The 27371-nt window shown below is 56.5% G+C and overlaps 2 protein-coding genes across 3 annotated transcripts; one reads left to right on the top strand and one right to left on the bottom strand.

The window, feature by feature from the left end:
- Positions 1-355: 355 nt before the first annotated feature.
- LIG1 (DNA ligase 1) lies at positions 356-23529 on the top strand. Of its 2 annotated transcripts, XM_054010078.1 has the most exons (27): positions 356-459; positions 1155-1301; positions 2054-2131; positions 2238-2430; positions 2934-3069; positions 4459-4557; positions 5263-5475; positions 6006-6129; positions 6645-6743; positions 7310-7366; positions 7457-7629; positions 8466-8632; positions 9217-9293; positions 9726-9817; positions 15567-15666; positions 17398-17483; positions 18079-18194; positions 18284-18379; positions 18582-18692; positions 18833-18904; positions 19051-19195; positions 19326-19408; positions 20567-20719; positions 21420-21473; positions 21952-22095; positions 22396-22488; positions 23208-23529. In XM_054010078.1, exons 2-27 carry the CDS (start codon positions 1285-1287, stop codon positions 23286-23288), a joined length of 2859 nt encoding a protein of 952 aa, XP_053866053.1. In that variant the 5' UTR covers positions 356-459; positions 1155-1284; the 3' UTR covers positions 23289-23529. The 2 variants fall into 2 exon arrangements, with proteins under 2 accessions (XP_053866053.1, XP_053866054.1); XM_054010079.1 differs by lacking the exons at positions 356-459; positions 1155-1301; positions 2054-2131; positions 2934-3069 and having other exon boundaries at positions 2345-2430.
- A 185-nt stretch (positions 23530-23714) lies between these two features.
- On the bottom strand, positions 23715-26629 carry ATF5 (activating transcription factor 5). The gene is made up of 3 exons (XM_054010135.1): positions 26473-26629; positions 25345-25641; positions 23715-24942 (listed from the first exon to the last, which is right to left on the bottom strand). Exons 2-3 carry the CDS (start codon positions 25508-25510, stop codon positions 24227-24229), a joined length of 882 nt encoding a protein of 293 aa, XP_053866110.1. The 5' UTR covers positions 25511-25641; positions 26473-26629; the 3' UTR covers positions 23715-24226.
- Between the last annotated feature and the right edge of the window lie 742 nt (positions 26630-27371).

Below are 27371 nucleotides of genomic sequence, written 5' to 3'. Positions count from 1 at the left end.
CCAGGAGCTGGGCAAATAGGCCATGCGGGGTGGCGGGTGTGGCAGGGACGCCATAGGGCACCATGGGGGAGTGCTCCGGGGTGGGGGCAGGGATGCCATAGGGCACCATGGGGGAGTGCCCCAGGGGCTGTAAATTGGACGGGTGGGGGTTGGAGAGTGGCAGGAGTGAGGCTACATTTCCCACCATGCCCCTGGGTAGGTGAGACATTAGCAGGAGTGAGGCTGCATTTCCCAGCATGCCCCTGAGTCTATTTGGCGAGCCTGGAGAGTCTTCTGCTACCAAGACTACATTTCCCAGCGGGCGTAGCGCGCTCGTTTTTGGATTGCGTGCGCAGCGCACGTCGGCTGTTGTGACGTCAGGAGCTCGGTGCCTGTCGGAACGCGACGGGTTGGATTTTCCCCGCGAAAGGGCGGTGGGAGGCGCGAGCCCCGGGTTGGAATTGGGCGTGAGACCCGCAGGTAGCCGCGCGCGCGCGCCGCGAGCCCCCTCCCCCGGCCGCTGGAGTGGGGACTGTTGGGGGATAGAACGTTGAGGGCCAACGACCGCGCGCAGCGCCTGTGGGGCAGAAATGGCGGGAAAAGGGGCTGCTGCTCACCTGCCCCATCCCCTCTTCCAACGCCCCCTGCGCTTCTCTCTGCCAACTGCCCCTCCCCCCTCCTCCAGCCACCTGCTCCCCCAGCCCTGCACCCACACCTGGCCCTCAATCAGGCCACCTGCTCCCCCAGCCATGCACCCACACCTGGCCCTCAATCAGGCCACCTGCTCCCCCAGCCCTGCACCCACACCTGGCCCTCAATCAGGCCACCTGCTCCCCCAGCCCTGCACCCACACCTGGCCCTCAATCAGGCCACCTGCTCCCCCAGCCATGCACCCACACCTGTCTCCCCCCCACTGCCAGGCAGCCTCCCAGTCTGGTCCAGGGAATCCAGTCTCCAGCAATGACCCTGGTGCTTCCCAGGGGGCAGCTGCCCCCTCTGCTCCGTGCCCTGGACCCTGGCTCGGGGCTGAGCAGCGGGAACTGGGCTCAGTGCCTAGGCAGGTGGTTTCACCTTCCTGTCAGTGCTGTAGACTAATGCTTACCCTGCTCTGCCCCAGGTTCAGTTCTTGGGCCAGCTCGGGGGCCTCTCACCTCTGTCCCCTTTTCTGCCTGCAGCTGGAGCCGCCATGGTGGAGGGGCGCTGAGCGATCCCTGGTGCTTGGCTCACAGGTCCCAGAGCAGCTGACGTGTCAGAAGGGCTTTGCATCTGCCTGGCCTGCAGCGACCGCTCCCCCCACCCCCCACGATGCAGCGCCCGATCACGTAAGTAATGTCCCCCGGGGGGCTGGAGCCTCGGCACCCCCTTGCTGCCCCATTAGTGACAGGGGAGTGGTGAGAGAGCAGGGGATGCAGAGAGGCTGGTTGTTTCTTGCCAGCCCCCTGCCCTCGCACCTCCATCCCTGTGGCAGCAGAGCCCGCCTGTGCTTCCCTGCCCCCAGTGGCATGTCTCAGCCCACTGGGGAAGGCACAGGCCCTGCCTGCGCTGTTAGGTGCATTGCCTTTCAGAGCTGAGGCTGGTCCCTGGGTCTCCTGGCCTGTCTCTCTTGCTCTTATTCTGTGCTCAGCGCTGTGAGCACAAGTACTCGAGTGTCTCAGAGCGCCTGCCCTGCAGAGACTTCCTGCCCCCCAGAGCTCTGGCCAGATGTGCTCCCTGCAAGGTTATAACACGGCTTGCAGCTAAGTGAAGCATAGACAAGAGCTGCTTCTCTGCATGTGTGAGTGATGCAGTGAGCCCATGGGTGGGGCAATGCAGCAGTTGTTCTGGGTATTGCTGGAGCACTGCAGGCCTTTCTGTTGGACCTCCATGCAGTTAGAGAGCCTGGGGCTGCCAATGCAGGGCTTTCTCTCGTTGTACTGCAGCTTGTTACCTGGCTGACTAAATATATCAAGTGGCTGGTGGGAGCCTTGATGGGCTCCTGTGCTGGGCCAAAGGGATTTCCTTTCCTCAAGAGGCTGTCTAGTCTGCCTATGCAGGGGTGCTAGTCGGGCATTTCTGTCTCTGTTGCTTTGGCCAGGTCATTTTTCCAGCCCATGAAGGCAGTGAAGGAGGAGGAGAAGATCAGACTGCCAGCAGAAGAGGACTCAACCAGCCAGTGAGTTACTGCCAGGCTCCGTTACGCACCATGAGGGGCAGTTGGAGCGAGGTCTCGCTGGTGTTGGCTCCGGGGCCATCCTCTCTGACCCACAGCTTCGTTACAGGGTGTCAGACGCAGCTGTGCCGCAGAGAAATGGCCTAAGCCTCTGTGTGGACTCCCCATTGAAATCCACTGCCAAGAGGCCCCTGCGTCGGGTCTTGGAGAGCGACAGTGATGAGGAGGAGGCCGTGCTGACAGCCCAAGCAGATGTGGATCCCATACAGGACAAAAGCTCAGAGAAAGCCAGCAGCAAGCAGGTATCCTCTGCGCACTCCCAGTCTCTCCCCCTGAACCCCCATGGTGCCCTTCACTCGGCCTGCACCAGCTCAATCCCTCCTCCATGCCTTGCCTTAGTGCCCTTCACTCCAGTGAGGTTCTGGGCTCCCTCTTGTATGTGTCCCCTAATGGTAGTCCTGCAGTGTGTCCTGGGCAGAGTGCCTTCTGCTGGTGGGAGAGGTACATACAGTACAGTGTCCTCTGTGCTGCTACAGAGACCTGTCTGTGTGTGCCCCCTCCCTCCACTTGGAGTTCTCCTGAAGATGGCTGTTGTGCCCCCTGTATCTCTCATAGGCCTCCTTGGAACCCCCACCCAAATTTCTTCCAGGAGCCTGTTGAAAGGGCCCATGCTGGCCCCTCTCTTGGGGCTGAGTGCTGCTCCCACCCCACCTTGCCCAGGGCTAGTGATACAGCCAGGAGGGTTGTGGTTTGTGTTCTATGTCTCTGTCCTGCCTGTAGCACTCTTGGGGGGGTTGTCTTTCAGGAGCCTATGCAAACTCCTCAGTCTGATCTCTCTGCGGATAGCCCCTCACCAAGCAGTAGCCACTCCGCTGGAGACAGCCCGGCCCTTTCTGACTCCCCTGCCATCGGCCATGCTGGCATCCCCAGACGCAGGACCGGTAAGGACCCTGCCCGGATGTGATCATGCCCTCACTCTCTCCTTGGGCACTCTTTCCAAGTGGCAGGCCTCTACCTGCACTCTCCCAGAGTGGGCCTCCATAGTTCAGCCCACTTTAGGATGGATCACCCGGCTACCAGGGCCTTATTTCCATTGTCAGGGGTCCTGAGCAGGTGTCTTAGGCCCCATGCAATCAGGCAGAATAATAGTCAGTTATAGATGACTCCTTGGTCCTTCTCCAAAGGCTCTGGGTAGGACAGCCACAGGAGACGGGCTGGATCCCATGGGTCACTGTTTCTGTGGGACAGGACGAGTGACCTTGTGCTGGTGCCGGGGCTCTGTCTCCACCCTCGGCCTGATTCCACACCAGCAGGGAGTCTTGCCTGCATGCACCCGAAATGGCCCATAGGGCTCCCCATGTTATTACCCTGAGCAGCCCCTCTTTTGTGTCTCCTGTCACAGTGCCGGGCAACTGTGCCTGTATTCCTCCTTGTGGTCCAGCAAGGGCACTGACTCTAGGCTCCCAGCTCTCCAGCCATCGCTTTTCTTGGACAGAGACCTGCATCTCTCTCCTGCCTGACCAGTGTTTTTCCAAGCCGCACATGATCCCTGCCTGCCCTGTGTTGTTCCCAGAAAATCAGTCTAACCAGTGTCTGTGTTCTGCTTGCTCTTCGAAGGCTATGAACAATGTAATTGCCAGCAGTTAATGTGTTGCGCTCTCCCTGGGCCATGCTTTGTTGATCTCTCCTCATTAAATCCCAGCCATGCTGCTCGTTTGCCTTTTCTCCCTTGGGCCCCAACAGAGACCTGCCCATGTGTGCGTTCACTGATGGGGTCCTGGTCTCCAGGAGATGTTTCTCTGGTTGCTGTTCTCCCTTCCTTTTGGCTTTCTGCTGGCTTGGGCTTCTGTCTTTCTGAACTCTAAGTCTTGGGGAAGGTTGGAGCTGGTAGAACAATGTAGAGTGAGACGCAGTGTTGGTGCCTCTCTGCAGCACAACTGTGTTATGGCTGCCACGTTCACTCTGCCCACTAAATCACTCAGGCCTCAGCGTTCACGAGGGCCTGATCTTGGGTGCCGAGCTGTGCCCCATTCTCAGAGGGGCCGAGCACCCAAACTCCACTGAAGTCAGCTGGAGAATTGAGGGTCACCTAAAGCCAGAGGGGCCTCTGGATGAGTTTGGCCTCACTGGGCGCTGTAGGTGACTGTGCTGGCCTGGCATGCTCTCTGTAACCCAGTGCTGCTCCTGCTTCTGCACCCTGGCACTCGTTCACCTCTGGACTCCGCACCTCCCCTTTTCCCACAACTTGTCCCGGTCCAAAGGCTTGGGGCAGGCTCCAGAGACCCCTCACAGTAGTTTGCAGGAAACTGACTCTAACCTCTGCTCCTCAGCTCGCAAGCAGATCCCCAAACGCAAAATAGAGCTGCCAGCTAGCAGGGAGAACAACAGGCATGAGGAGCCGAGTGCCAAGAGATGCCGGGAAGAGCAAGGTGAGAGTGTGCCAGCAGCTGCCCTGGGAATGCAGAGCCTCGGGCTTCCCTTCCCTGGATGTTTCCTGCTGCTTCCCAGAGGGTCCTGCTGCCAGTGACACCCCCAAGGGGATCTGTGTCTCCTGGCTGGGGGCTCATTTGCATGGCCTTTCCCTGGGCTGCACCCAGGCCTACGTGCACACCTGGGATGCTCAAGACCTGAGTACTCCCCTGACTCAGGGGTCTGTATTGCATTACCATACCTGCAACCAGGAGGTGGCAGCAGTGAGCTTGCTGTAGGCATCCTGTGTAGAGCAGTGCACTGCTCCCAACCTTTCCAGACTATTATACTCCTTTCAGGAGTCTGATTTGTCTTGCGTACCCCCAAGTTTCACCTCACTTTAAAACTTCTTGCTTGCAAAATCAGACTTAGAAATACAAAAGTGTCCCAGAACACTATTACTGAAAAATGGCTTCCTTTCTCATTTTTACCATATAATTATAAAATCAATTGGAATACAAACATTGTACTTACATTTCAGTGTATAGTATATAGAGCAGTATAAACAAGTCGTATGAAATTTTAGTTTGTACTGACTTTGCTAGTGTTTTTTGTGTAGCCTGTTGTGAAACTAGGCAAATATCTAGATGAGTTGATGTACCCCCTGGGGGTCCCTCCCTGCACCCTGTGTGCCTGATCGGATGTGGGCTTCTGTTCTGCTGCAGGCCCAGGAGATGAGGCAGGCAGGGAAGCAAAGGAAGAAGAAGCCACGGAAATGCAAGAGGTGAAAGGTCAGCATTCGGAGATAGAACTGGCTGAAGTTAATGGCGCTTCAGAGGAGGGGGCTGTGAACAAGGGAGAAGAGGACCACGCTGGAGGGGGAGCCCAGGAGAAGCCTGAGCCACCCAAGCCCAGCAGAGCCATCTCCAGCTTCTTTGGTGAGTGTGGGGGCATTGTAGCCCCGCTGGTTCAGGGACCCCTGGGCTGGGGGCTGGGCTTGGGGAGCTGGTTTCCAGCATGAGGGATAATCCATTGCTTGTGTGGGGTCAGACTGTCCGCAACTGAGCTCTCCCATCTGGAGCTTCCACGTAGGAAACCACCTCATAAATGTAGCAAATGTGGCCAGCAAGGCTCAGCGCCACTGTTCTTGGCACTCTCCAGAGCAGTGCTGCGCCCAGCTGGAGGGTCACCTCCCAGTAGGTGGGAGAGCAGTCCTGGCCCAGGATGGGCAGACCCAGGGAGGGGACGGGAAGCCATCCTGGCCCCCAGCATGGGTGGATTTGGGGGAGGGGTATGGGAGCTGGGTGGATCTGGAGATGGGTATGGAGAGCTGATGTGTGCAGATCCCAGGGAGGGAGGCCTCGCTTTAAAGGCAGTGGGGCTCCCCTGTGGGTATCTTGCAGGCAGGTGGGCCTGCTCTCCCCCAATGAATAAAGTGCTGTGTGTTGGCACCTTGCATCCCACATAGCCCCCAAGAAGGTGCCAGTGGCAAAGGCAGGGAAGGCAGATGAACGTGCAGCAGTGAAAATACCACCTGCCCCAACTGGCTCAGCCACAGTGAGCAGCAATGGGAGTGATGGCACAGCTGGCAGGTAGGGAGCTGTGGGCATGGAGCATCTCCTGTGCCTGGTGCTATGCCCCACCCACGCAGTGGGGGAACAAACACACTGTTGGCCAGTACCTGTGTGGGATGGCACTCCTAGCGGGGGCGGCAGCCTTTCCCTGGCCCCTGCCCCTCTTCCAGGAAAGCATGGCCCTTTTTGGGGATGGCAGGAGGCAGCGTCAGTTTAAGTCCTCCCCCCTGCGAGGTACAATTCCTGCAAGGGCAGCACATCCCAGCCAACATATGCCCTGGGCTGCACCCAGGCCTACGTGCACACACAACTTCCTGTGACACTGCAGCTTCCCTCATGGGGGCATTGGTGTGACTGGGTGCCTGTCTCATCCATGTGATAATGGTGCCTGTTGCTACCTGTGCTGGGCTCCCCTCGCTGGGGGTGCTAGTGCAAGCAAATTGTTGGGAGACTCCCAGAAACACTAGTGCGGTGGGGCCTGTGTACTTGGCTTGGTGGCTTCCTATCTCTCTTTGGCTTTGTGATCCCTCCAGTTTCTCCAAGCCAGCTGTGCCACTGGACCCCGTGGAGTACAATCCTTCGAAGAGCAGCTATCACCCCGTCCAGGACGCCTGCTGGGGGCATGGTCAGAGGTGAGGGGGCCATGAAGAGGGCAGTGCTCCCTCCTTCGTGCCACATCTGGTCCCAGAAGAGCAGCAGGGTGCTCTGCACTGGCAGTGGGGGAAAGCATCTCGCCTAAAATGCTTCATTGAGGAGTGATGGGGCGGGGGGGGGGGAGGGGGTTGGGCTGCCCTGGGGATTCATGTGTGAGATTCCCTAGGGCAGACAGAGCTGCAGTGTGAGTCTTAGGTGTGGAGCGTCGAGTCTGTTGGCCTGGCCCAAGGCACTGAGTTTCAGTGGTATGCTTGCAGCTGAAGATACAGCAAGTTCCTTGGGAGGTGCGTGGCGGGGCTGCAGGACTAGGTGATGGGCCTAGGAACATCCAGTGAGCTGGCAGGAGAGCAGGCAATAGAACCCAGGAGTCCTGGCTCCCAGCTGTCCCTGCTCCAACCACTAGAACCCATTCCCCTGCCAGGGTCAAGAATAGACCCCAGGAGTCGTGGATCCTGCCACGCTGCTCTCCCCACTAGCCTGTGGTCGCAGGGCGAGGAAATGTGCTGGGGTGGTGTTTCTGACAGACCTGTGTCTGTCTCTGCAGGGTCCCCTACCTGGCTGTGGCTCGGACATTTGAGCGGATCGAGGAGGTGTCTGCCCGGTAAGGCCCTGTTGTGCTGCTTGCACCTGGATTGCTAGGTTGCGTTAGCGGTGGGTGACGCCCTTTCCTCATTCTGTGTGTGTGTTCCAGGCTGAAGAACATTGAGACCCTGAGCAACCTCTTCCGCTCAGTGATTGCCCTGTCACCATCTGACATTCTGCCCTGCATCTACCTCTGTCTGAACCGCCTGGGCCCTGCCTACAAGGGATTGGAGCTGGGCATCGGCGAGACCATTCTCATGAAGGCTGTTGCACAGGCAACAGGTAGGGACCAGGCAGGAGGCCCCTGGCTGTGCTATGGCCTTCATCCCTGCTGACTCTGGGTGTCGGGTGTGCGGCTCCCGGGCAGTGGGACCCTGGTCATGCTGCAGCTTTCTACCCACTTATAGGCGTGGTGGCGCTGGCATAGGGTGTGCCCACTTTGAGTTACCACAGTAGCCGATAGCGTCCGAGGGCCAAAGCTGTCTCCCTGTGACCAGTGAGCATTCCCCCTCCCAGAGTGCATGACTCCAGGTGCTGGTCTCTGTGTGTCTCCAGGCTCAGTCTCCCCTTGGGGTACTAGGGCTGAGCTGCCCAGATTTTCCCAGCATGCACTGGTACATGCACAGGTAGCACTGTAGTTGCAGGTGCACTGACTTGAGTGTTGGGAGAGACACTGGTGTGTGTGACAGGTTTGGGGGTGTCACAGTCTGTGTGAGAAATCCCTGCTGTATTTGCAATTTGGACAAGCCAAACTGCCACCCCAAATGGGGGGAGCTGGCCCCAAAAGACAGGGCTCCAAGAGACTGCCCCCATCTCCTAGCACTGCCTGCCTAGCCAGGGTCTGGCCGTTGCCTGCTTTGGGCCCACCCAGAAGGGAATAGCCTTCAGCCCCCAGCAGCAGGGGGATCTGGGCCCTAAGCCTCACAGTGCAATAGCTGATGTGCCCCTCCCTGGTGCCTGGGCACCCTGACTTGCACTGAGCAGCAGGCCTGCTCATTTGGGGAATGGCAAAGGGGTGGGGGAAGCTGGTCAGGCCAGCCATGTCCTGGGGGCATTGTGGTGTGCTGGGTAAGCTACCAGCTTGGGAACCTCCCTCCCTTCCTCCCTGTTGCCTGCAGGCCGCCAGCTGGATCAGATCAAAGCCGAGGCCCAGGAGAAGGGGGATCTGGGCTTGGTAGCTGAGAGCAGCCGCAGCAACCAGCGCACCATGTTCACGCCACCCAAGCTGAGTGCTGCCGGAGTCTTCAGCAAGCTACAAGAGATTGCCAGGATGACAGGCAGTGCTGTGAGTGGGATGGGGCTGCTTGCGTAGATGGAGCTGGTGCGCTTGGCCTTGTCTGACCTGGCTCAGAGTCCCTCTGGCAGGGCTGTAGCCAGCTCGGCCCTGGGCATGCAGAGTGTTCAAGCTTTTCACAGCTACTGGTTGCCTAGAGAGGCTGGCCCCCAAGAGGGGTGGAGAAATGCCCCAGGTGTTCCTGGCCCTGCCAAGGCCTCTGGCTCTGGGGCTGGCATGGCCACCTCTTGGCTGGCTCCTCAGGATAACAGGGCTTTCTGCGCCATTGCTCCCATGCTAGGGTGTTGGCCTGCAGCCCCCTGTAATAACCATGGAAGGGGTGGTGCGGGGAGGGGGGGGTTTACATTTGTGATGCAGCCCTTCCCAAGGGCCTAAGCTACTGCATGGGGTCAGGTTGGCCTGGGGAGGAGGGCCTAGGGGCACAGGCAGTGGGAGTGGAGACCATGTGGGAGCAGAAGACAAGGCAGGGGGTGCAGCAGTCAGCCAGGATGGTGGATGCTGCAGCCCCCTCCTGGCCCAGCGCGTTTGGCCCTGGCTTGGCTCAGCTGGGCTGTCTGTCCTCCCCCCACACACAGTCCATGAACAAGAAGATCGACATCATCAAAGGGCTGTTTGTGGCTTGCCGGCAGTCGGAAGCTCGCTACATTACTCGGTGAGTCATGCTATCCCTCCTGCATCCCAGGGCCTGGCGAGGCCTGTCAGTATCACCATGCTGCTCCTCTGGCCAGAGCTGCTCTCCTGCTCCGCCATGGCTCTGCCAGAACCTTCCAGTCCAGCCCTGAGCTCCCCACAGTTCTGCTGCTGCCTCTCGATCCTGATCTGCAGCATGCTGCTATCCCAGCCTGGGGCTCTGCCCACCTGCAGCTCTGCCGGTGCCCCTCAATCCCCACCTGCAGCCCCTTGCTGTCCCAGCCCTGGGCTTCGCACTCCCAGCCGAGCTCTGCTGGGGTCCTCAATCCCCATCCACAACCCACTGCTATCCCAGCTCTGGGCTCCACTCCACCCCCCTGCCAGCTCAGCCAATGCCCCTCAATCCTGACCCACAGCCTTATGATGTCTCTCTGTCTTCCCTTGTGTATTCCAGGTCCCTGGGCGGGAAGCTTCGGATTGGGCTGGCAGAGCAGTCAGTGCTGTCAGCCATTGCCCATGCCGTGTCTCTTACTCCCCCAGGACAAGGTGAGTCCATGGGGCAGGGTGCTGTAGGGCTGGGTTCCCTGTTGGGAATTGTATGTGAATGGGAATGTCACCGAAATATCGGGTCCACCTAGCTGAGAGCTAATAACAGCCAGACAGGGATAAGGAAGAGTTGCTTTATTCTGCAGAAGAAAGGAGAGCTTTGCACCTCAAAAACTTTGTCTTACACACATTTTACAGATCCTTTATACACATTCAGACAAAGGCCCTTGCCATGTTAACACTTGATTGGTGGTTACCAGACCCTGTACTTTTGCTATCTGGTCAGTGAAAACTGGCTTGGGACCAGCTCTAACTATCTTAGTGCCTTGAAAGGGAAGACAGTTGAAAAGTTCAGGCTATTGTGTACTTGAGGTGTCTGCTTCCCCCTAATGGCCGCTGGCTGACATAACGGCTGCTAGCTGTTAAGGGGGGTCACTAGTAACTTTCACAGTCCCCCCTTCAGGCCTGACAAACCCAAAAATTGTCAGGCCCATTGCACAATTTGCAGTTAAGCTGGGGGGAAAGATATTTAGAGCCAAGCGGTTCTGGAGAACCATTTGCCTTAGTTTTTTTTTTTTTTGTGTGTGCGATTGCCAAGTTTACCAGGGCATCGGCGGTAGTTTAATTTTTTAGATGTTTTGGTGAATTACCCAATTTTACATGCATTTTTTTTATGGACCTGGCGGGATTCGGTATGTGGGAGCCCACACCCCCCAATCGGTTTATATGCTTGGAAGGAGCATTGGGAACGTTCGCACTTTTACCCAGAAAGTTTTTAAGTATGTTTTTATGGCCACAGATTAGATGGTACTTTTGATGTGTTTGTAAGGGCAGTGGGCCAAGCCTGAACATGCTAGATTTCACTGCAATGCTTTCCCAGGCTTAGTGATATTTAATACCATTTTTGTTAGCAACTTTTGGGTTATAGAACTAAGGTCGGAGATAACATGTAACTTACCAATTCCAGCCTGTACCTGGGTTAGCTGTGCCCCAGAAATAAGGCTAGTGGTTTTTTTTAGTTGCCCCAATTTTTTATTATGTTTTTGGCTTTTAAAAATATTTTAAACTGCTGCTGCACTATTGGCCCCATCCCAAAGGGATTCAGTTAAGGTTGTTTGTTTGTTTGTTTTTAGAAGAAATAACCCAAGCCCTTTGTTGTGCTAATTTAATGGCAGCCCCCTGTGAGCAATTTGGGTATGTAGAGGTGATTTGGAAACTGGATAAGGGTAATGAAAAATTAACAGTTTTTAGTGTAGTGTTAATTACAGTTTACTGATACATTTTTTTTTTTGGATGTAGTACTATACCACATTCCCAAGCATGGGTCCCACAAGTTTTTTTTTTGCCAGTGTATAATTTTTTGTTTTTTTACCAGGGTTAGTTTTTAATGTTTTTTGTAGGCAGGAATTCCTGGACTTTGGTGGTTTTAATGGAGCAAGTGTTGTTGGGTGTTTTTTTGAAACAGTTATGGTTTTGCATTATACAGGGGAGAGGTTACCAGCACATTACCCTGTAATGGTTGTGCTTTTTTTTAGAAAAATTTAAAGGCACAGTAGGTCTGTCAGTGGACAAGGGAGAGGTTACTAGCACTTTACCTTGTCTTTTTTTCCTTTTTCCTGCTGTCCAGAAGGCACAGCAGAGATAGAGGGAGAAATAGGCTTATTAGTCGGCAGGTTTTTCCAAGGTGGAGGGGTCTTTTTACAGTGAGAAGCATGGGTCCAGGTAGGCAGTCCTTGGCACTTCACAGCAGTGTTGGTAGTTAACAGCACTTGGAAAGGGTCTTTCCAGCATGGAGCCAAAGCAGTCTTTTGTTGGTGGATTTTTACATAGATTTAGTCTCCTTGTTTCAATGAACGGCAGGGCTGCTAGGGTCTTTGGGTAGCACTTCTTTTATCTGTGAGAAAAGAAACCTAACACACTTTATTAATGCCTGGCAGTGTTTTGCAGATTTTATAGTTGCTTGGGCACATTTAGGCCCCCCTTTTCTTGGCTGTTAGCCGAGTCTTAGCTGTGGGCAGTGTCCTTGGATGGGGCCAGCATCTTATTTTTGGACTGAGCTTGCTAGCTATTTTTTTTTAGTTAACTTGTTTTTTGTTTTTGGCTTTTTTTAACCTACTGTCAAGGCTCCTTCCCCACTCTGAACTTTAGGGTACAGATGTGGGGGCCTGCATGAAAACTTCTAAGCTTAACTATCAGCTTAGATCTGGTCCGCTGCCACCACTCCCAATGTGCTAATTCCCTTCCCTGGGTAGCCTTGAGAGACTCTTCACCAATTCCCTGGTGAATACAGATCCAAACCCCTTGGATCTTAAAACAAGGAGAAATTAACCATCCCCCTCCTTTCTCCCACCAACTCCTGGTGGATCAAGATCCAACCCCCTTGGACCTAAAAACAAGGAAAAATCAATCAGGTTGTTTAAAAGAAGGCTTTTAATTAAAGAAAAAGGTAAAAATCATCTCTGTAAAATCAGGATGGAAAATAACTTTACAGGGTAATCAAACTTAAAGAGCCCATCCGAGCTGGATGAGCGACCGACTCAAAGGGGCGATTAGGAAAAAACAGAAAGCGTACAAAGAGTGGAAGAGGGGAGGGATCAGTAAGGAAACTTACCTTAGTGAAGTCAGAGAATGTAGAGATAGAGTGAGAAAGGCCAAAGGCCGTGTAGAGTTGGACCTAGCGAGGGGAATTAAAAGCAATAGTAAGAGGTTTTACAGCCATATAAATAGGAAGAAAGCAAAGAAAGAAGAAGTGGGACCGCTGAAGACTATAGCCGGAGAGGAGATTAAAGACACTCTAGGCATGGCGCAATATCTCAATGAATATTTTGCATCGGTGTTTAATGAGGCCAATGAAGGTATTAGGGATACTAGCACCTTTACAGAAGGGCATTCGGGATGGGGGATTACCGTCTCCGAAGTAGAAACAAAACTTGAACACCTTAATGGGGCTAAGTCGGGAGGACCGGACGATCTTCATCCGAGAATATTGAAGGAATTGGCGAGGGAAATAGCAGGCCCATTAGCGATAATATTTAATGAATCTGTAAACTCAGGGGTGGTCCCATTTGACTGGAGAATAGCTAATGTGGTTCCTATTTTCAAGAAAGGGAAAAAAAGTGATCCGGGTAACTACAGGCCTGTTAGTTTAACATCTGTAGTGTGCAAGGTGCTAGAGAAAATTCTGAAAGAGAAACTATTTGAGGACCTCGAGGTTAATGGCAATTGCGATAAATTACAACATGGTTTTACGAAGGGCAGATCGTGCCAAACGAATCTGATCTCCTTCTTTGAGAAAGTAATGGACTTATTAGATAAGGGAAATGCGGTGGACCTAATATACCTGGATTTCAGTAAAGCGTTTGATACTGTACCCCATGAGGAATTATTGGTTAAACTGAAAAACATGGGGATCGATATGAAAATCCAGAGGTGGATAATGAATTGGTTGATGGGGAGAATGCAGCGGGTCGTATTAAAGGGTGAACTGTCAGGTTGGAGGGAGGTTACTAGTGGAGTGCCTCAAGGTTCAGTTTTGGGACCCATTTTATTTAATCTATTTATAACTGACCTCGGAACCGATTGCAGGAGTGGGCTGATAAAGTTTGCGGATGATACGAAGGTGGGAGGTGTTGCAAATTCAGAGGAGGATAGGGATATTCTGCAGGGAGACTTGAATGAGCTTGTGAATTGGAGTATCAGAAATAGGATGAAATTTAATAGTGAAAAGTGTTAGGTGATGCATTTGGGGATGACTAATAACAATTTTAGTTACAAAATGGGGACGCATTGGTTAGAAGTAACGGAAGAGGAGAAGGACCTAGGGGTCCTCGTAGACCGCAGGATGACTATGAGTCGACAATGCGACGTGGCGGTGAAAAAAGCCAATGCTGTCTTGGGATGCATTAGGCGAGGTATATCTAGTAGGGATAAGGAGGTCCTGCTTCCGTTGTATAAGGCGCTGGTGAGACCTCATTTGGAGTACTGTGTGCAGTTCTGGTCTCCCATGTTTAAAAAAGATGAACTCAAACTGGAACGGGTTAAGAGAAAGGCGACTAGGATGATCAGAGGAATGGAAAACCTGTCGTATGAAAGGAGACTAGAGGAGCTTGGGTTGTTTAGTCTGACAAAGCGAAGGCTGAGGGGGGATATGATTGCTATCTTTAAATATATCAGAGGGATAAGTACAAGGGAGGGAGAGGAATTATTCCAGCTTAGTACTAATGTGGACACGAGAACGAATGGATATAAACTGGCCGTGGGGAAGTTCAGGCTTGAAATTAGACGAAGGTTTCTGACAGTCAGAGGGGTGAAATATTGGAACTGCCTTCCGAGGGAAACGGTGGGGGCGACGGACCTGTCTGGTTTTAAGATTAAGTTAGATAAGTTTATGGAGGGAATGGTTTAATGGTAAAACATAGTAGTCAAGGAATACCAAGTAATGGTAGGTAAATAGTATAATGGCTACAAGGGGTCAGGCTAGAGACTCTTGCCTATATGCTCGGGTTCTTACTGATTGCCATATTTGGGGTCGGGAAGGAATTTTCCTCCAGGGTAGATTGGCTGAGCCTCTGGAGGTTTTTCGCCTTCCTCCGCAGCATGGGGCAGGGATCACTAGCAGGAGGGTCTCTGCCGATTGAAGTCACTAAAACACAGGATTGGGGACTTCAACAGCAGAGTCCAGGGAAGGGGTAGGGACGGTTTTATGGCCTGCAGCATGCAGGGGGTCAGACCAGATGATCATAATGGTCCCTTCTGGCCTTAAAGTCTATGAGTCTATGAGCCCAGAGGAATCCCCCCCCCCCAAGCCTTAGGTTCAAAGTACAGCAAACAGAGGTAAACACCCTAGTAAAAGGTACATTTACAAGTTGAGAAAACAAAGATAAAACTAACACGCCTTGCCTTGCTGTTTACTTACAAGTTTGAAATATGAGAGACTTGTTCAGAAAGATTTGGAGAGCCTGGATTGATGTCTGGTCCCTCTTAGTCCCAAGAGCGAACTCTCCCCAAACAAAGAGCACAAACAAAAGCCTTCCCCCCCACCAAGATTTGATGTCACCTTTGGGTCAGGTGTCAGCCAGGTTATCTGAGCTTCTTAACCCTTTACAGGTAAAAGGATTTTGGAGTCTCTGGCCAGGAGGGATTTTATAGTATTGTACACAGGAGGGTTGTTACTCTTCCCTTTATAGCTATGACACCTACAAAGGAAATTTTTACTTTTTACTTATACACCTTTTCCCAACAACGAACACATACACATTGCCATTATACAGTACATTAGTTTTATTACTCAATGTCCGAGCTAGGAGGGTCCTGGCGGAGTCGCCAGAAACTGTTACCGAAATATCGGGTCCACCTAGCTGAGCGCTAATTACAGACAGACAGGGATAAGGAAGAGTTGCTTTATTCTGCAGAAGAAAGGAGAGCTTTGCACCTTAGTACAAAAACTTTCTTACACACATTTTACAGATCTTTTATACACATTCAGACAAAGACCCTTGCCGTGTTAACACTTGATTGGTGGTTGCCAGACCCTGTACTTTTGCTACTAGTCAGTGAAAACCGGCTTGGGACCAGCTCTAACTACCTTAAGGCCTTAAAAAAACAAAAACAAAAAACAGTTAAGTTCAAGTATACAGTAGCCTGAGGTGTCTGCTTCCCCCTAATGGCTGCTGGCTGACATAACGGCTGCTAGCTGTTAAGGGGGGTCACTAATGACTTCCACAGGAAGTAACGTGTGCTTCTCTTGCAGGGTTTCCCCCAGAGGTGCTGGATGCTGGCCAGGGCAAATCTGCAGAGGCACGCAAAGCCTGGCTGGAGGAGCAGACCCAGATCCTCAAGCAGACATTCTGGTGAGTGCTGCCTTTTCCCATACCAGGGTGGGGGCAGAGCCACAGCCATGCAGAGTTCCTTATGCTAGGGCAGCTGCCAGAGCATGACCAGCAAGACCCCCAGCCTTCCATCTCCATCTTCAGGACTCCCCAGAGGTGGGGATAGGGGCTGGTATCATGCCCTGGGGATGGCATGCAGGGTGGGCTGGGGGTCTGGCTGTCTGCGGGTTCTGCTGCTCTTGGGGCATTGAGTAGGTCAGCATGGCCTTGCTTGGAGAACTAGTCTGTATCACCAGCACTGGTGGTGTGGGGGCTGTAGCAGAGCAATGTCCTCCTGCCCTTGCAGTGCTGTGTAAGATCTGTTGTCTCGGGGCTCAGGTGAGGATCAGTCCCCCTTTCTCCCCAAGATCGGCAGCCACATGCTGTCATCCCGCTCTGATCCCTGCCGGCTGGTTCCCCAGGGCAAAGGCAGTGCCCAAAGAGCAGCATTCTTCCATCTCAGTATTGCTTTGGGCTGACAAATCCTTTTGAATCCCTCCTGGAAGCTGGGCTCTTCCTGGGGTGGCAGGTGATAGGCATGGGATCCACACACATCCTTGGCTGGTAGGGCCTGTTCCAGGGAGTGCCAGCTGGTGTCCGAATTCCCTCCAGAAGCGCTAAGTGCACCGTCTCCTCTGGCTTTCAGTGCTGAGGGGTGCTTGGCCACACATGGGACTCTCTCTGGGGTTGTATCCTGCCGCATCGTGCTCCCAGATCCTTTTAGAATACCTTTAGCTCCTGTGTAATTGGCAGCTCACGCACCACTCTGATCATCTGTATGTGCAAACTGCTCTCTCCTGTGGCTCTTTTACCATCCCCCAGTGGGTCTGTCCTTGTGAGGGGAGACCAGTGCTGCTTTGCCAAAGGGGCTCATTGTGAGCTTGCTATATGAAACGCACCCTGTTGGGGACTTGAATCCACTCACTGTCGAGAGGTTACGCTCTGCTCCAGTGCTGCTGTGTGTTCATTCTCCTGTGTTACCAACTGGAACCTCATTTCATCCATTCAGAGAAACCCCACGGTGAGCCCTGCTCCATAGCCTCCTCCCTGGGAGCTTCTCCCCTGCACCTGCCTTGCAGTGTAGTTTGTGTTTGTTACCTGGCCGGCATGCAGTACTTCTGCAAAGTGCTTCCTTGGTGTGCTGACTGACCTCTCTGGATGCCTTTGCATTGGGGGTAGTTGCTTCCACAAACAAACCTGGTCTCCGCTGTTCATTTTCTCTTGTTTTCTCTTTCTCCATGCAGAGTTACTTGCACTCGAGCTTGCTACCTGGCTGTTAGGGGAGCACAGATAAATTGGTCCCCAGCTAGCCTGATTCCCAGGAGTTAGCATTCTCACCTTGCTCTACAGCACAGAGCCTGGCAGCTGGGTCCTGTTGGAGAAAACAGGCCTCTGTGATGCTCCAGGAGAGAGAGAGCTACAAAGCAGGGAGTCTTCAGAAATGCATGAGCCTGGTGGCCTATCCCAGAAGGGCTGCCCTGGGCTGTCGCAATTCAGGGCTGCCTCACAGTGGTGCCCAAGGGCAGTGCCAGGGTGGTGGGTGAGATAAGGGAAGCTGTCAGAAGCACTATAACTGAGCCATCCAGAGAGCTCTGATGACCCCAGCTCTGGTGGGCTGGGCTGTGTGAGGTCCTGGTGCTTCCCCATGGGACAGAGTGCGGGAGTGAGCGCACTGGAGACTGGCAGGAGGCCTCATCTGTGTTTGTGTTTCAGTGAGTTGCCTAGCTATGACATCATAGTTCCCATCCTGCTGGAGCATGGAGTGGAGAGCCTGCCACAGCACTGCAAGATCACCCCAGGTATTGTCAGCTCCCTGGCACCAGAGGCCCCCATCTGGCGTCTCCTGCACCATGACATAGCCCCCCGCTTCCCATCTGCACCCCTCCTTGTGTGTAATGGGCCTGTTTCGATTGTACTCTGGGGCAGGGCCAGGCACTATGATAGTGTGCAGTGCCCATTTGGATTGGGGAGGGGCTGGGTCAGAGTCAGTGTGTACTCTGGGGCAGCACGCAGTTGGCATGTGGGGGGCGAGTCAGACAGACTGCTGTGGAGCAGTGCCCAGTGTTGTGCTGTGGGGGAGCAGGACAGACAGAAAGACTGTGCTGTGGGGCAGGGCCTGGCGTGATGTGTATGTGCAGGGCCCACCTGGCATGGGGGGATGGGGTCAGGCAGACTGCTGTAGGGCAGTGCCCAGTGTGGTGATGTTTGTCTGCAGGGCCCACCTGGCATGGGGAGAGAGGGGGTGGGGTCAGACACTGTGCTGTGGGGCAGTGCCCATCCTGTGATGTGTGTGCAGTGCCTGGTGCAGGGGGTCTGGCTCCTGGCCACGGCCCCTGGATGCTGCTGCCATCCACGTGCTGATGATCCTGATGCCCCAGTGCGTGGCCTCCCTAGGGATCCCGCTGAAGCCCATGCTGGCCCAGCCCACCAAGGGCATTGGGGAGGTGCTGAAGCGCTTTGAGGAGGCTGCCTTCACCTGCGAGTACAAGTATGATGGGGAGCGAGCCCAGGTAACAATGCCATACCCGGAAACCATGGGGGGATCCCCCCTCCCCCCCGCAGCCTCCACTGTGTCTCATTGTGCCCCTTCCCTTCCCAGATCCACATCCTGGAGAATGGGGATGTGCACATCTACAGCCGCAACCAGGAGGACAACACCTCCAAATACCCTGACATCATCAGTCGCATCCCCAAGGTAAGGGAGTGGAGGCATACAGTGCTGGGGGGTGCCGACAGGAAGGAACACTTAAAGGGTGGGTGTTGTTCTCCTCCCTCCCCTCCCCCGAGCAGCAGGAAACGGAAGGCGGTGGGGCAGGGATACAGGCTGGGGGCTGCAGTGCTATTGGCACTGTGAGCCAGCCCTCTGTCCTTCCATGCATTGACACCCCCCTGTGCAGGTGAAGAAGGGCAGCGTGCGGTCATGTATCCTGGATGCTGAGGCCGTGGCCTGGGACCCCGAGAAGAGGCAGATTCAACCCTTCCAGGTCCTGACCACGCGGAAACGCAAGGTGAGGGGCTGGTCCCTGGGTGGGCAGGTGAAGTGGGGAGGAGAGTGGGGCTGGTGGCACAGAGTGGGCGGGGGAAGAGAGCAGGGCTCATGAGGAGGACAAAGCAGGGCAGTAACTCCTGCTGCTGGCTGTTTCCTCAGGATGTGGAAGCTGCTGAGATCAAAGTGCAGGTGTGTCTGTATGCCTTCGACATTCTGTACCTCAATGGGGAGGTGAGTGTCCTGCCTCTGCTCCCTAATCCCCTTGGCCTCACCCCTACTGTCTGCACCTCACCGCAACCCCCCACATGCTATCTGCCCCATCCCTTATGTCCCCTCACTTGCCTGTGACCGAGCACGGTGCCCCTCTGTCCCTGCAGTCCCTAGTGAAGGAGCCATTCTCCAGGCGCCGTCAGCTGCTGCATGAGTCTTTTGTGGAGACAGAGGGGGAGTTAATGTTTGCCACCTCCATGGACACCTGTAGCCTGGACGAGATCTCTGAATTTCTTGATCAGTCCATCAAAGGTGAGCTGGAGGGGGTGGGGATGCACTGCCCTGCCTGTTAGGGAGAATGGATTAAGCACTGGCAATGGGTGAGGGGAGATGGGGCACGCCACTCTGCCTGCCAGGCCTTGGTAACCAGCCTCTCTTGCAGACTCCTGCGAGGGCCTCATGGTCAAGACCCTGGAGGTGGATGCCACGTACGAGATCGCTAAGAGATCCCACAAGTGGCTGAAGGTGAGAAAGCCCTGGCTGGTGGAGTGGGAACCACATGTCCCAGTTCGCTGGCAGTCAAGTCAGTGGCACACAGCACAGGAAGCTCTTAGTGTAACACAGAGAGAGGAAAGCTCAAGTAGAGCCCATTTTGGTCAGCCCTAAGCCCAGCCAAGCTGTGGTGAACGACCTTTTCAGGCTCTGTCTTTTCCATAGTAAGTTCCCAGGAGAGAGCAAGAGAAGCTTCTTCCAGAGCCCACACTTATCCCTGCTGGTCACCTCCTAGTCTCTTGCTGAGCTTGTCAATCTAGGAGTCACTAGAGCTGAGCCTCCTGTCCTTCCACGCATTGACACCTCTCCCACCCCGTGCAGGTGAAGAAGGGCTCGTTAGGCTGATGCGGTTAAGGGCAGGTCAGTTTCTCAGCCAGTGGCACACAAGGGAGTGATGTGGCCAACATCATATCCGACCACCATAGGCAACCCTAACCCAGTGGATCAGGTACCCATTTTGCAGCTGGGTGAACCGGAGGTGAGCTTTCAGAGTGAGATTGAGTGCGACTCAAACCTTCAGGTTTGTAGTTGAGCACCTTAACCACTCAGCCACCACCCCTCTATTGCTACTCCACTGGGGTTTCTGGCACTGGGGAGGAGACATGCTGTTCCAGCTGGGGAGGGGGGCTCCAAGAAGCTCTGGCAGTGGGAAGGGGACAGGCTATCCCACAATGTGGATGGGGGGCATTGCTCTGACTCGGCAGTGGGGAGAGGCGTCGGAGTGGCTTGGAGGCAGCTAACCATATTCTGGGCGCCTGGATGCTGCCCGGTGCCAAGGCACATCCATCTAGGACAATGGCAGCAGGGCAAGGAGCCCCAGCTCTGGGGACACAAGTTGGCATCAACAGAGAGATCCACGTCCTGCCTCCTTCAGGTTCACTTGCTCCAGCTAGAGTTCCCCCTCCCACGATGTAGGGACAGCAAACTATCATTGCATGGAAGTGGCTTTGCATTACGCTGCTGCCCTGGGGCTGCATGGGAGCTGTTGACTCCTGGAAGAGAGTTCCGTTCCCCACCCTTTTGAACCAGCCAGTCCCCCCACCTGTGGCTGGATTGGAGCAGGCAGCCCTTAGAGGAGAAAGGCCCTGTGTCCCACATATGCTGTTGCTGAGGCTGGCTCTCCTGTTGCAGCTGAAGAAGGATTACCTGGAAGGTGTTGGTGACACTCTGGACTTGGTGGTGATTGGTGCCTATCTGGGCAAGGGCAAGCGAGTAGGCATGTATGGCGGCTTCCTGTTGGCCTGCTATGATGAGGAGAGTGAGGAGTACCAGAGCATCTGCAAGGTAGGGAGCGTGGGCTCCTCACACAGGGCTGGGAGCCTTCAGGCTGGGATTGCCACGAGGCCCCTGGGAGTTGGGCTCCCACGCTGTTCTGTGCCCTATGGATGGGGCTGTGATTTGGGATTACACTCTGCACTCTTGGTGAGAATGCAGAGCAGCCCTGCCCTCTCTAGTGCCCCCTTCTGGGCTGCTGCCTGTGGGCAGGAGCAGGGGAAGGAAACCAGCTCCCTTCCTGGGTTAGGGGGATGTTAGCCGTTGGGGGATGGCTGTTGGGTGCAGTGCGTTAGGCCCATCTGAGGGCAGTGGAACAGGCCAGAGGGAAGAGAATGGCTCTCATGGCGGGGGGAACCCCAGTGGGCCAAGAGTGGGAGAGGTGGGTATGCCATGGAGAGTAAGGGTGAGCATGAACATGCTGGGGCTGGGAGGTGGGAGTGGAGGTGAGCAGGCTGGGGATGAGTGGGCTTGGAGGAGGGGTTTGTGTAGGAGGTGCAAGTGAGCATGCTGAGGGGGAATGAGAGTGTGGGGTCATGCAGGGGGCAATGGCAGAGGTAAGCAGGCTTGGGGAGAGGAGGGTCATGCGCAGGGGCGGTGGTGAGCAGCCTTGGCAGAGGGGGGTCGTGTGCGGTGGGGTGACAGGGGTGAGCAGGCCAGGTTGTTGGGGAGGGCTGTTACTATAACAGTAATGCCCTGTTCTCCCCACCAGATTGGGACTGGCTTCACAGAAGAGAGCCTGGAGAAGCATTACAGCTTCCTGAAGGTAGGAGACTTGGCCCAGAGCTAGCTTGCAGGGCTGTTCACAGGGAACTCCCCTATTGCTAGCTCAGCCCAGCTGCTGGGTGCTGTTGAGGGGCATGAACATTGCCCTCTTGAGCCCTGGCTCCCTGCCCTGAGCCTGCTTCTCAGAACCCCCTGCTGGTTGCTAGAGGTAACTCCCAGGCTTTGGGAAGCTCTTTAACCCCTCTGCATGCAGTGAGACACTGGTTGAGTGCCTCTAGCCAAATTAGTGGCAGAGCCCTGGGTGGAACCCAGTTCTGGCTCCAACCCAGTTCTGGCTCCCAGCCCCCTGCTCTAACCATCAGACCTCACTCCCCTCCCAGAGCTGGGGCTAGAACCCAGGAGTCCTGGCTCCCAGGGTCTCTTGCAGTTGTGTAGCAGCTGTTTTGGAGTGTGCCTGGAGTTAGATGTGCACCTCTGGTGAACAGCTGGGCCTGTAACCCTTCCCTTCTGACCGGCAGGACCATGTGCTAGAGAAGCCACGGCCCTATTACCACTGGGACAGCAGCACTGAGCCCAACCACTGGCTGGCGGCTGTGCAGGTGTGGGAAGTGAAGTGTGCTGACCTGTCCATCTCGCCTGTGCACAAGGCAGCTATAGGCCTGGTGAGTCTGGGGCAGGGCCTGTAGGGGAGGAGGGCGAGGCCAGAGCAGAACTTGCGATCAGCCTGCAGTATGGGACCAGCCTTGGGCCTTCCCTAATGGACCATCTGGGGCTGCTGTCCCTGCATTGCGAGGCGTGGAACCCCTCATCATTAATCCTGGGCTGCTGGCCCAGTCAGTTCACAGCACCCCTGTGACCCTGGGCTCTACCCTTTCCCTCACAGCTTGGGAGCATCCTCCCAACCTTCCCCCAGGTACCCAGCTGGCCCCATCCATGTCTCACAGGCCCTTTCTGGCCCTCAGGTGGATGAGGAGAAGGGCATCTCCCTGCGCTTTCCCCGGTTCCTGCGTGTGCGTGATGACAAGAAGCCTGAGGAAGCCACCACCAGTTCCCAGGTAGCACATGGGGCAGGGGTGGGACAAGTGGCTTAAGTCTGCAGAGTGCCTTCCTCTTTCCTCAGCTGGACTTGAGGCTACTGCTCTGCTGGGAACTAGTGCCAGAGGCCTGTGCCCAGGGCAGCCCTAGACTGGCATGCACATTGCACACAGGAGGATGCCGCCTATCACCTTTTCCTTCACAAGCAGTGCCTGGGGGTGACCTCCAGGACAAAGGCTGGGCCCAGCAGAAAATGCTCACTGTGCAGTGTTGACTGACACTGTGCTAGGGGTGCTTTGCTACAGGGAGCGGGGGGCACAGTAAGGGGCATGAGCCTCTCAGTGTTGGCCCTAATGCTCCAGCATGGCCAGCATCATTGCCTCTGTGCCACTAAGCCGATGCCCTCACAGCACTTTAGCCCAGTCAGTGTGCTGATCCCAGCATCCTGGCTAAATCCCTCCTATGGCCAGGCTGCTGTGCCTCACTGCAGGCAGGGGGCTGTCCCTCCCAGCAGCAGGGCACATCGCTCAGCTCGGCATGGGCCTATAGGTTGTTACTGGCCTTGTCTCTGGGGGCAGCAGGACCGGGCTGAGCTTCTCTGGTGAGTTGGTGGGCACAGTTCCAGATGAGCATCTTCCCCTATGTGGGGGCAGCAGTGGAGATGAAGCCTCTCCGAGTTAGGCCCACCTCCTTCTCCAAGCCATGTGGTTGGCAGCTTCCATCCCTCTCTTGGCTGCAGGTGGCTGAGCTCTACAGGCAGCAGCAGCAGATTCAGAACCAGCAGCCTGCAGAGAAAGCTGAGGAGGAGGACTTCTACTAGTGCTGGTGTGGGGAGCCCAGGAGGGGGTAGGAGACCCCTGTGGCTGCCAGGAGGATGAGTGAGTGCCATAGACTCCCTGCCTCCTTCTCTGCCCCTGGAGCCAAGGCCCAGAGCTCTTGTTGTCCTTCCCTAGGTGCACGGAGTCCCTGGAGGGAAGGGAAATGTTGGCCTAAGGCAGCGGCATCTGTTCAGTTGTAATGAGCATTGTTGTATACAATAAACCTTCATCTCTTTCTTAGCACCCAGGCTTTGTGCAGGGAAAGCCAGGTGTGGACACTATCAGCCCTGTCATGCAATGGAGAACTCTGCTTCTAGCAGTGATGGCAGAAGTGGGGTGGGGAAGTTTACTCCCTTGAGGCTGAGTGCAGTGGGATCCCCAACCCCCAAGGAAGAGGGGGTGCTCTCCCACACAGTGCACAGCCTGAATGCAGGAATAGTCTTTATTGGCTTTTATGCTCTATAAAGAAAGCTACAGAAAAATCTATACAAATGGTTTTGTACATGACTCTGCCTGTCTCACATGCACCCTCACTGTATCTCCCCAGCACCCCTACCCCACACCTTTCTTACACATCCCTTCTCTGCCACAGCAGCACCCCTCTCCTGCCATTGTTTCACTCCAGCCCCCTTCCCCCAACATCCCTCCCTGGAGGCAGGGCAGGCTGGCACAGGCAATGCTGGTGCTTGGAGAGCTGACATGCCTGGCAGCCTGGTCTCCCTCACAGGTCAGTGCCACCCAGCCTTCCCCACGTCTCTAACCCAGACAGAGCATTGTCTAGCTCACTATCCCCTGTACCCCCCTCTACTGCATTAAGGTGTATTGTGCTCCATGCCTGGAGGCCAGGCCTGAAGCTCTGTATCTGTCAGAGCCCCTCCCCCTTTGACTTGCAGGTCATGCTCTAGACCTGGGATGGAGTTTGGGCTAGGTGACCCTTGCCCTAGCTGGCCCGGAGCCTCTGGCTCCGGGCCTTGTAGACTTCAATGAGCAGGTCCTTGACATACTGGATCTCTCGCTCAATGGAGTCTGCCTTCTCCTTGAGCTCACGGTTCCTGGCCTCCAGGCCCTGGCACTCATCATCCAGTGCCTCGTACTCAGCCCGCTTCCGCTGCCGGTACCGCAGTGCTGCTGTTTTGTTCTGGTCCCGCTTCTTTTGTTTACGGTCCCCCTTTTGCTGGGGCAAGGCTGGCCCACAGGGGGCTGCTGGCTGCTCCAAGGGGCTTGGCCTGCTGCGCTTGGCTGCTGGGCTACTGGCACACTCCTCCAGCAGGCCCTGGCCAGGGCACTCCCCAGGCACCCCTGCCCCATACAGGTTGAGGAGCTCCAGGCAGCCCGAGTCAAGGGTCTGCAGTGGTGTGGGATTGTCAGAGCCAAAGGGTGGGAAGGATCCTGCTGGCCCGCTCTCATCCCCAAAGGGGAAGGGGAAGGCAGGCTGGTGTGAAGGTGGTGTGCTGGGGGCCACCTGGTCCAAGCCCAGCCCAGGGGACAGCGACTCCTCCAGGAAGTAGTCCTCCATCTGCTCCAGCTCTTTCTTCAGGAGGGAGGCCATGGCCTCCAGGTCGGGCAGCGGGGGTGAGGGCAGCGATGGGTCCCCCGACTCCATCAGGAGAGAGGAGAAGTCCACCCTCTCCGTCATCCAGTCTGAGAAGCCATCGCCTGTGTGGAGAGAGCAGGCTGCATGGGGGAGCCTTGTCAGGAACAGAGCAGCACCAAGCATGCTGCCCCCCCTTGGAATGAAGGGAACCTGGCTGCAGCTGGCCTGGAGAAAGGAGGGCTAGGTAGGCAGGCAAGTACTGGGCCTTGCCTTCTGCTGACCTGGCCTCAGCCTCACCTAGGAGCCAGGTGCCCCATGGGCATTGAGACACCTGAGCAAACATCCTAACCCCTCAGCAACCCCATCTCCATCAATGGGGAAGGGCTGGGATCTCCCAGCCTGACCTATGGGAGAATTCTAGTGTCCTAATGAGGCATCCATGAGGCAAACTCACTGGAGGCAGCACACTTAGTATCCCCCATCTCCCCCCACCCCAGTACTTCCCAGTCCTGCCAGTACTATACCTGCCAGCATCATTGCCTCTGTGCCATGGGCATAGCGCCCATCCGTGGCCCCTGGCATGGACTCATAGTGGCCAGGGATCTTGAGGAACTCGGCCCTCCAGGAGAGGGCACTAGCTGGGAGCGGAGTCTTCTCCAGGTCCAGGGACAGCACTGCCAGCATTGACATGGTAGGGCAGGTGCGGGTTCACGCAGGCCGCAGCGCAATAGGGCAGGGGGCCAGAGCGTGATGGGCAGGGGCCGCGATTCCTGCTGGCAAGAATGGTGGCAGGTAAGGAGATGGGGGCAGAGCAGGAAGACCTGTGGGGGAGAGAAGAGAGAGTGAGCAGGGTCCCTGGCAGGGGGGAGGGCACCCCTACACCCATGGCAGGGCTCAATCCTTCCCATCTTCTGCACAGCAGCACCCCATAACAGCAAAGGGACAACCCTGTCTCGCTTCCCTCCACTCATCAAACCACATCGCCCTGCCCAGGCTGGGGACGCAGCTCCCCCCCTTCGCACAGGCTCAAGCCCCCCCAGGGCTAGGATACCGCGGGTCAGCCCGCCCCGTCCGCTCTACCCGTGGGGTGGGGAGGAGCGAGTCCATGGGGAGACGCCGCCAGGCTGCAGCGTGATCCCAGCAGCGCCCCCACGTGGGAGCCAACCAGCCCCGACTCCCCGGAGACACCCTGCGTCATTGGCCGTGCTACAGTGCGCGCGCCCCCGGGGGTCCCGGCCCCACCAGAGCCCCTGTGCCCACCGCGGGGTTGTATGGGGGCACGCGCTCCCCCAGGGACCGTATGCGAGCGGGGGGCTATACGCGGGCACGCGCTCCCGCCCCCCCGGGTCCCCGTGCCCACCGCGGTGCTGTACGCGGGCACGCCCCCCCCAGGGTCCCCGTGCCCACCGCGGGGCTGCAGGCGGGCACGAGCCCCGCCCCCACCAGGGTCCCCGTGCCCACCGCGGGGCTGCAGGCGGGCACGCGCCCCGCCCCCCCCAGGGTCCCCGTGCCCACCGCGGGGCTGCAGGCGGGCACGCGCCCCGCCCCCCCCAGGGTCCCCGTGCCCACCGCGGGGCTGCAGGCGGGCACGCGCCCCCGTCTCCGCACAGGCAGCCCCATGCCCCCGCTGGACCCCCGGGCGCAGCACTCACTCCATGGTGGCGGCGGGGGGTGGCGGCGCGGCGCTGCGCACGCTAGTCCGGGGTCGGGCAGGGCTAGAGAGCCATGGCGCGCGGCGCTGGGTGCTGTGTCTGTGTGTGCGGAGAGAGACGGAGTGAGGGGGCGGCGAGGAGGGGCCGCTATCTATACCACCTACCCCCCCCGGCCGCATTACAGCCCGTGTCCCTCCGCCCCGCCAGCGGGGCCGTGCATCCACCAGCCCCCTCCCCCAAACCCGGCCCGCCCCCGCGCTGTGCCTCGGGGCTGCGCGGCTCCGGCTCCCCGTCACCCCCCGCAGCGCCCCCGGGGCGGGAGCGAGAGGCCTATTTTGCGGGAGGGGGGCAGGACCCAGCGGGCGGTGACTGGCCCGATTGCAGCAGGGTTGCATCAGCTGTGGGGAGAAGGGGGGGCAGCGCTCGCCGCTGATTGGCTGCAGTGCGCCGGGAGCGAGGGAGCGATTGGCTGCAGGGAAAGCTGGGCGGAGCTCTCCCCCCCCTTAAGTGCTAGGTGTTGTCAGACGTCACCTGGGGCAACGTGTCTGTCTGGTCCCCCAACCCCCCCCTTCCCTTCCCTTCCACCAGTGACCAGCTCTTACTATCCCCCGAGCAGCCCCCCAAACCTCATCTCTCTGAGCAGCCAGTTTGCCCCAGTACCCCCCCACCCAGCCCCTGAGCACCCAGTTCCCCTCAGCACCTCTCCGGGGCACCCTGTGCTCTCTGTCCAGCTCCCCCAGCACCAAGCACCCAGCAGGAAGCCAGGGTCCCCCAACCCCCATGATGAGCACACTGTACCCCTCTCTGGCTCAGGAGAGTTCTGAGTTGAGGCCAGCATCAGCTCTGTGCTGCCAGGGCCCCCATCCCAGTGGGGAGCAGGGCCTGCTAGCCTTGGGCAA

Source organism: Malaclemys terrapin, chromosome 20, assembly GCF_027887155.1.
Source record: "Malaclemys terrapin pileata isolate rMalTer1 chromosome 20, rMalTer1.hap1, whole genome shotgun sequence".
In the NCBI taxonomy this organism is placed as follows: Eukaryota; Metazoa; Chordata; order Testudines; family Emydidae; genus Malaclemys; species Malaclemys terrapin.
The sequence above is the reverse complement of the archived record's forward strand: the minus strand, read 5'-3'. Positions and strand labels throughout refer to the sequence as shown.

Bases quoted from the DNA above. Each gene is read 5' to 3' on its own strand.
- LIG1 (XM_054010078.1), top strand. The intron at 3,070-4,458 runs GTAAGGACCCTG...TCTGCTCCTCAG, and splicing joins CATCCCCAGACGCAGGACCG to CTCGCAAGCAGATCCCCAAA. The intron at 7,630-8,465 runs GTAGGGACCAGG...TGTTGCCTGCAG, and splicing joins GGCTGTTGCACAGGCAACAG to GCCGCCAGCTGGATCAGATC.
- ATF5 (XM_054010135.1), bottom strand. From the start codon at position 25,510: ATGTCAATGCTGGCAGTGCTGTCCCTGGACCTGGAGAAGACTCCGCTC. The intron at 24,943-25,344 runs GTATAGTACTGG...CTCTCCACACAG, and splicing joins AGAGGCAATGATGCTGGCAG to GCGATGGCTTCTCAGACTGG.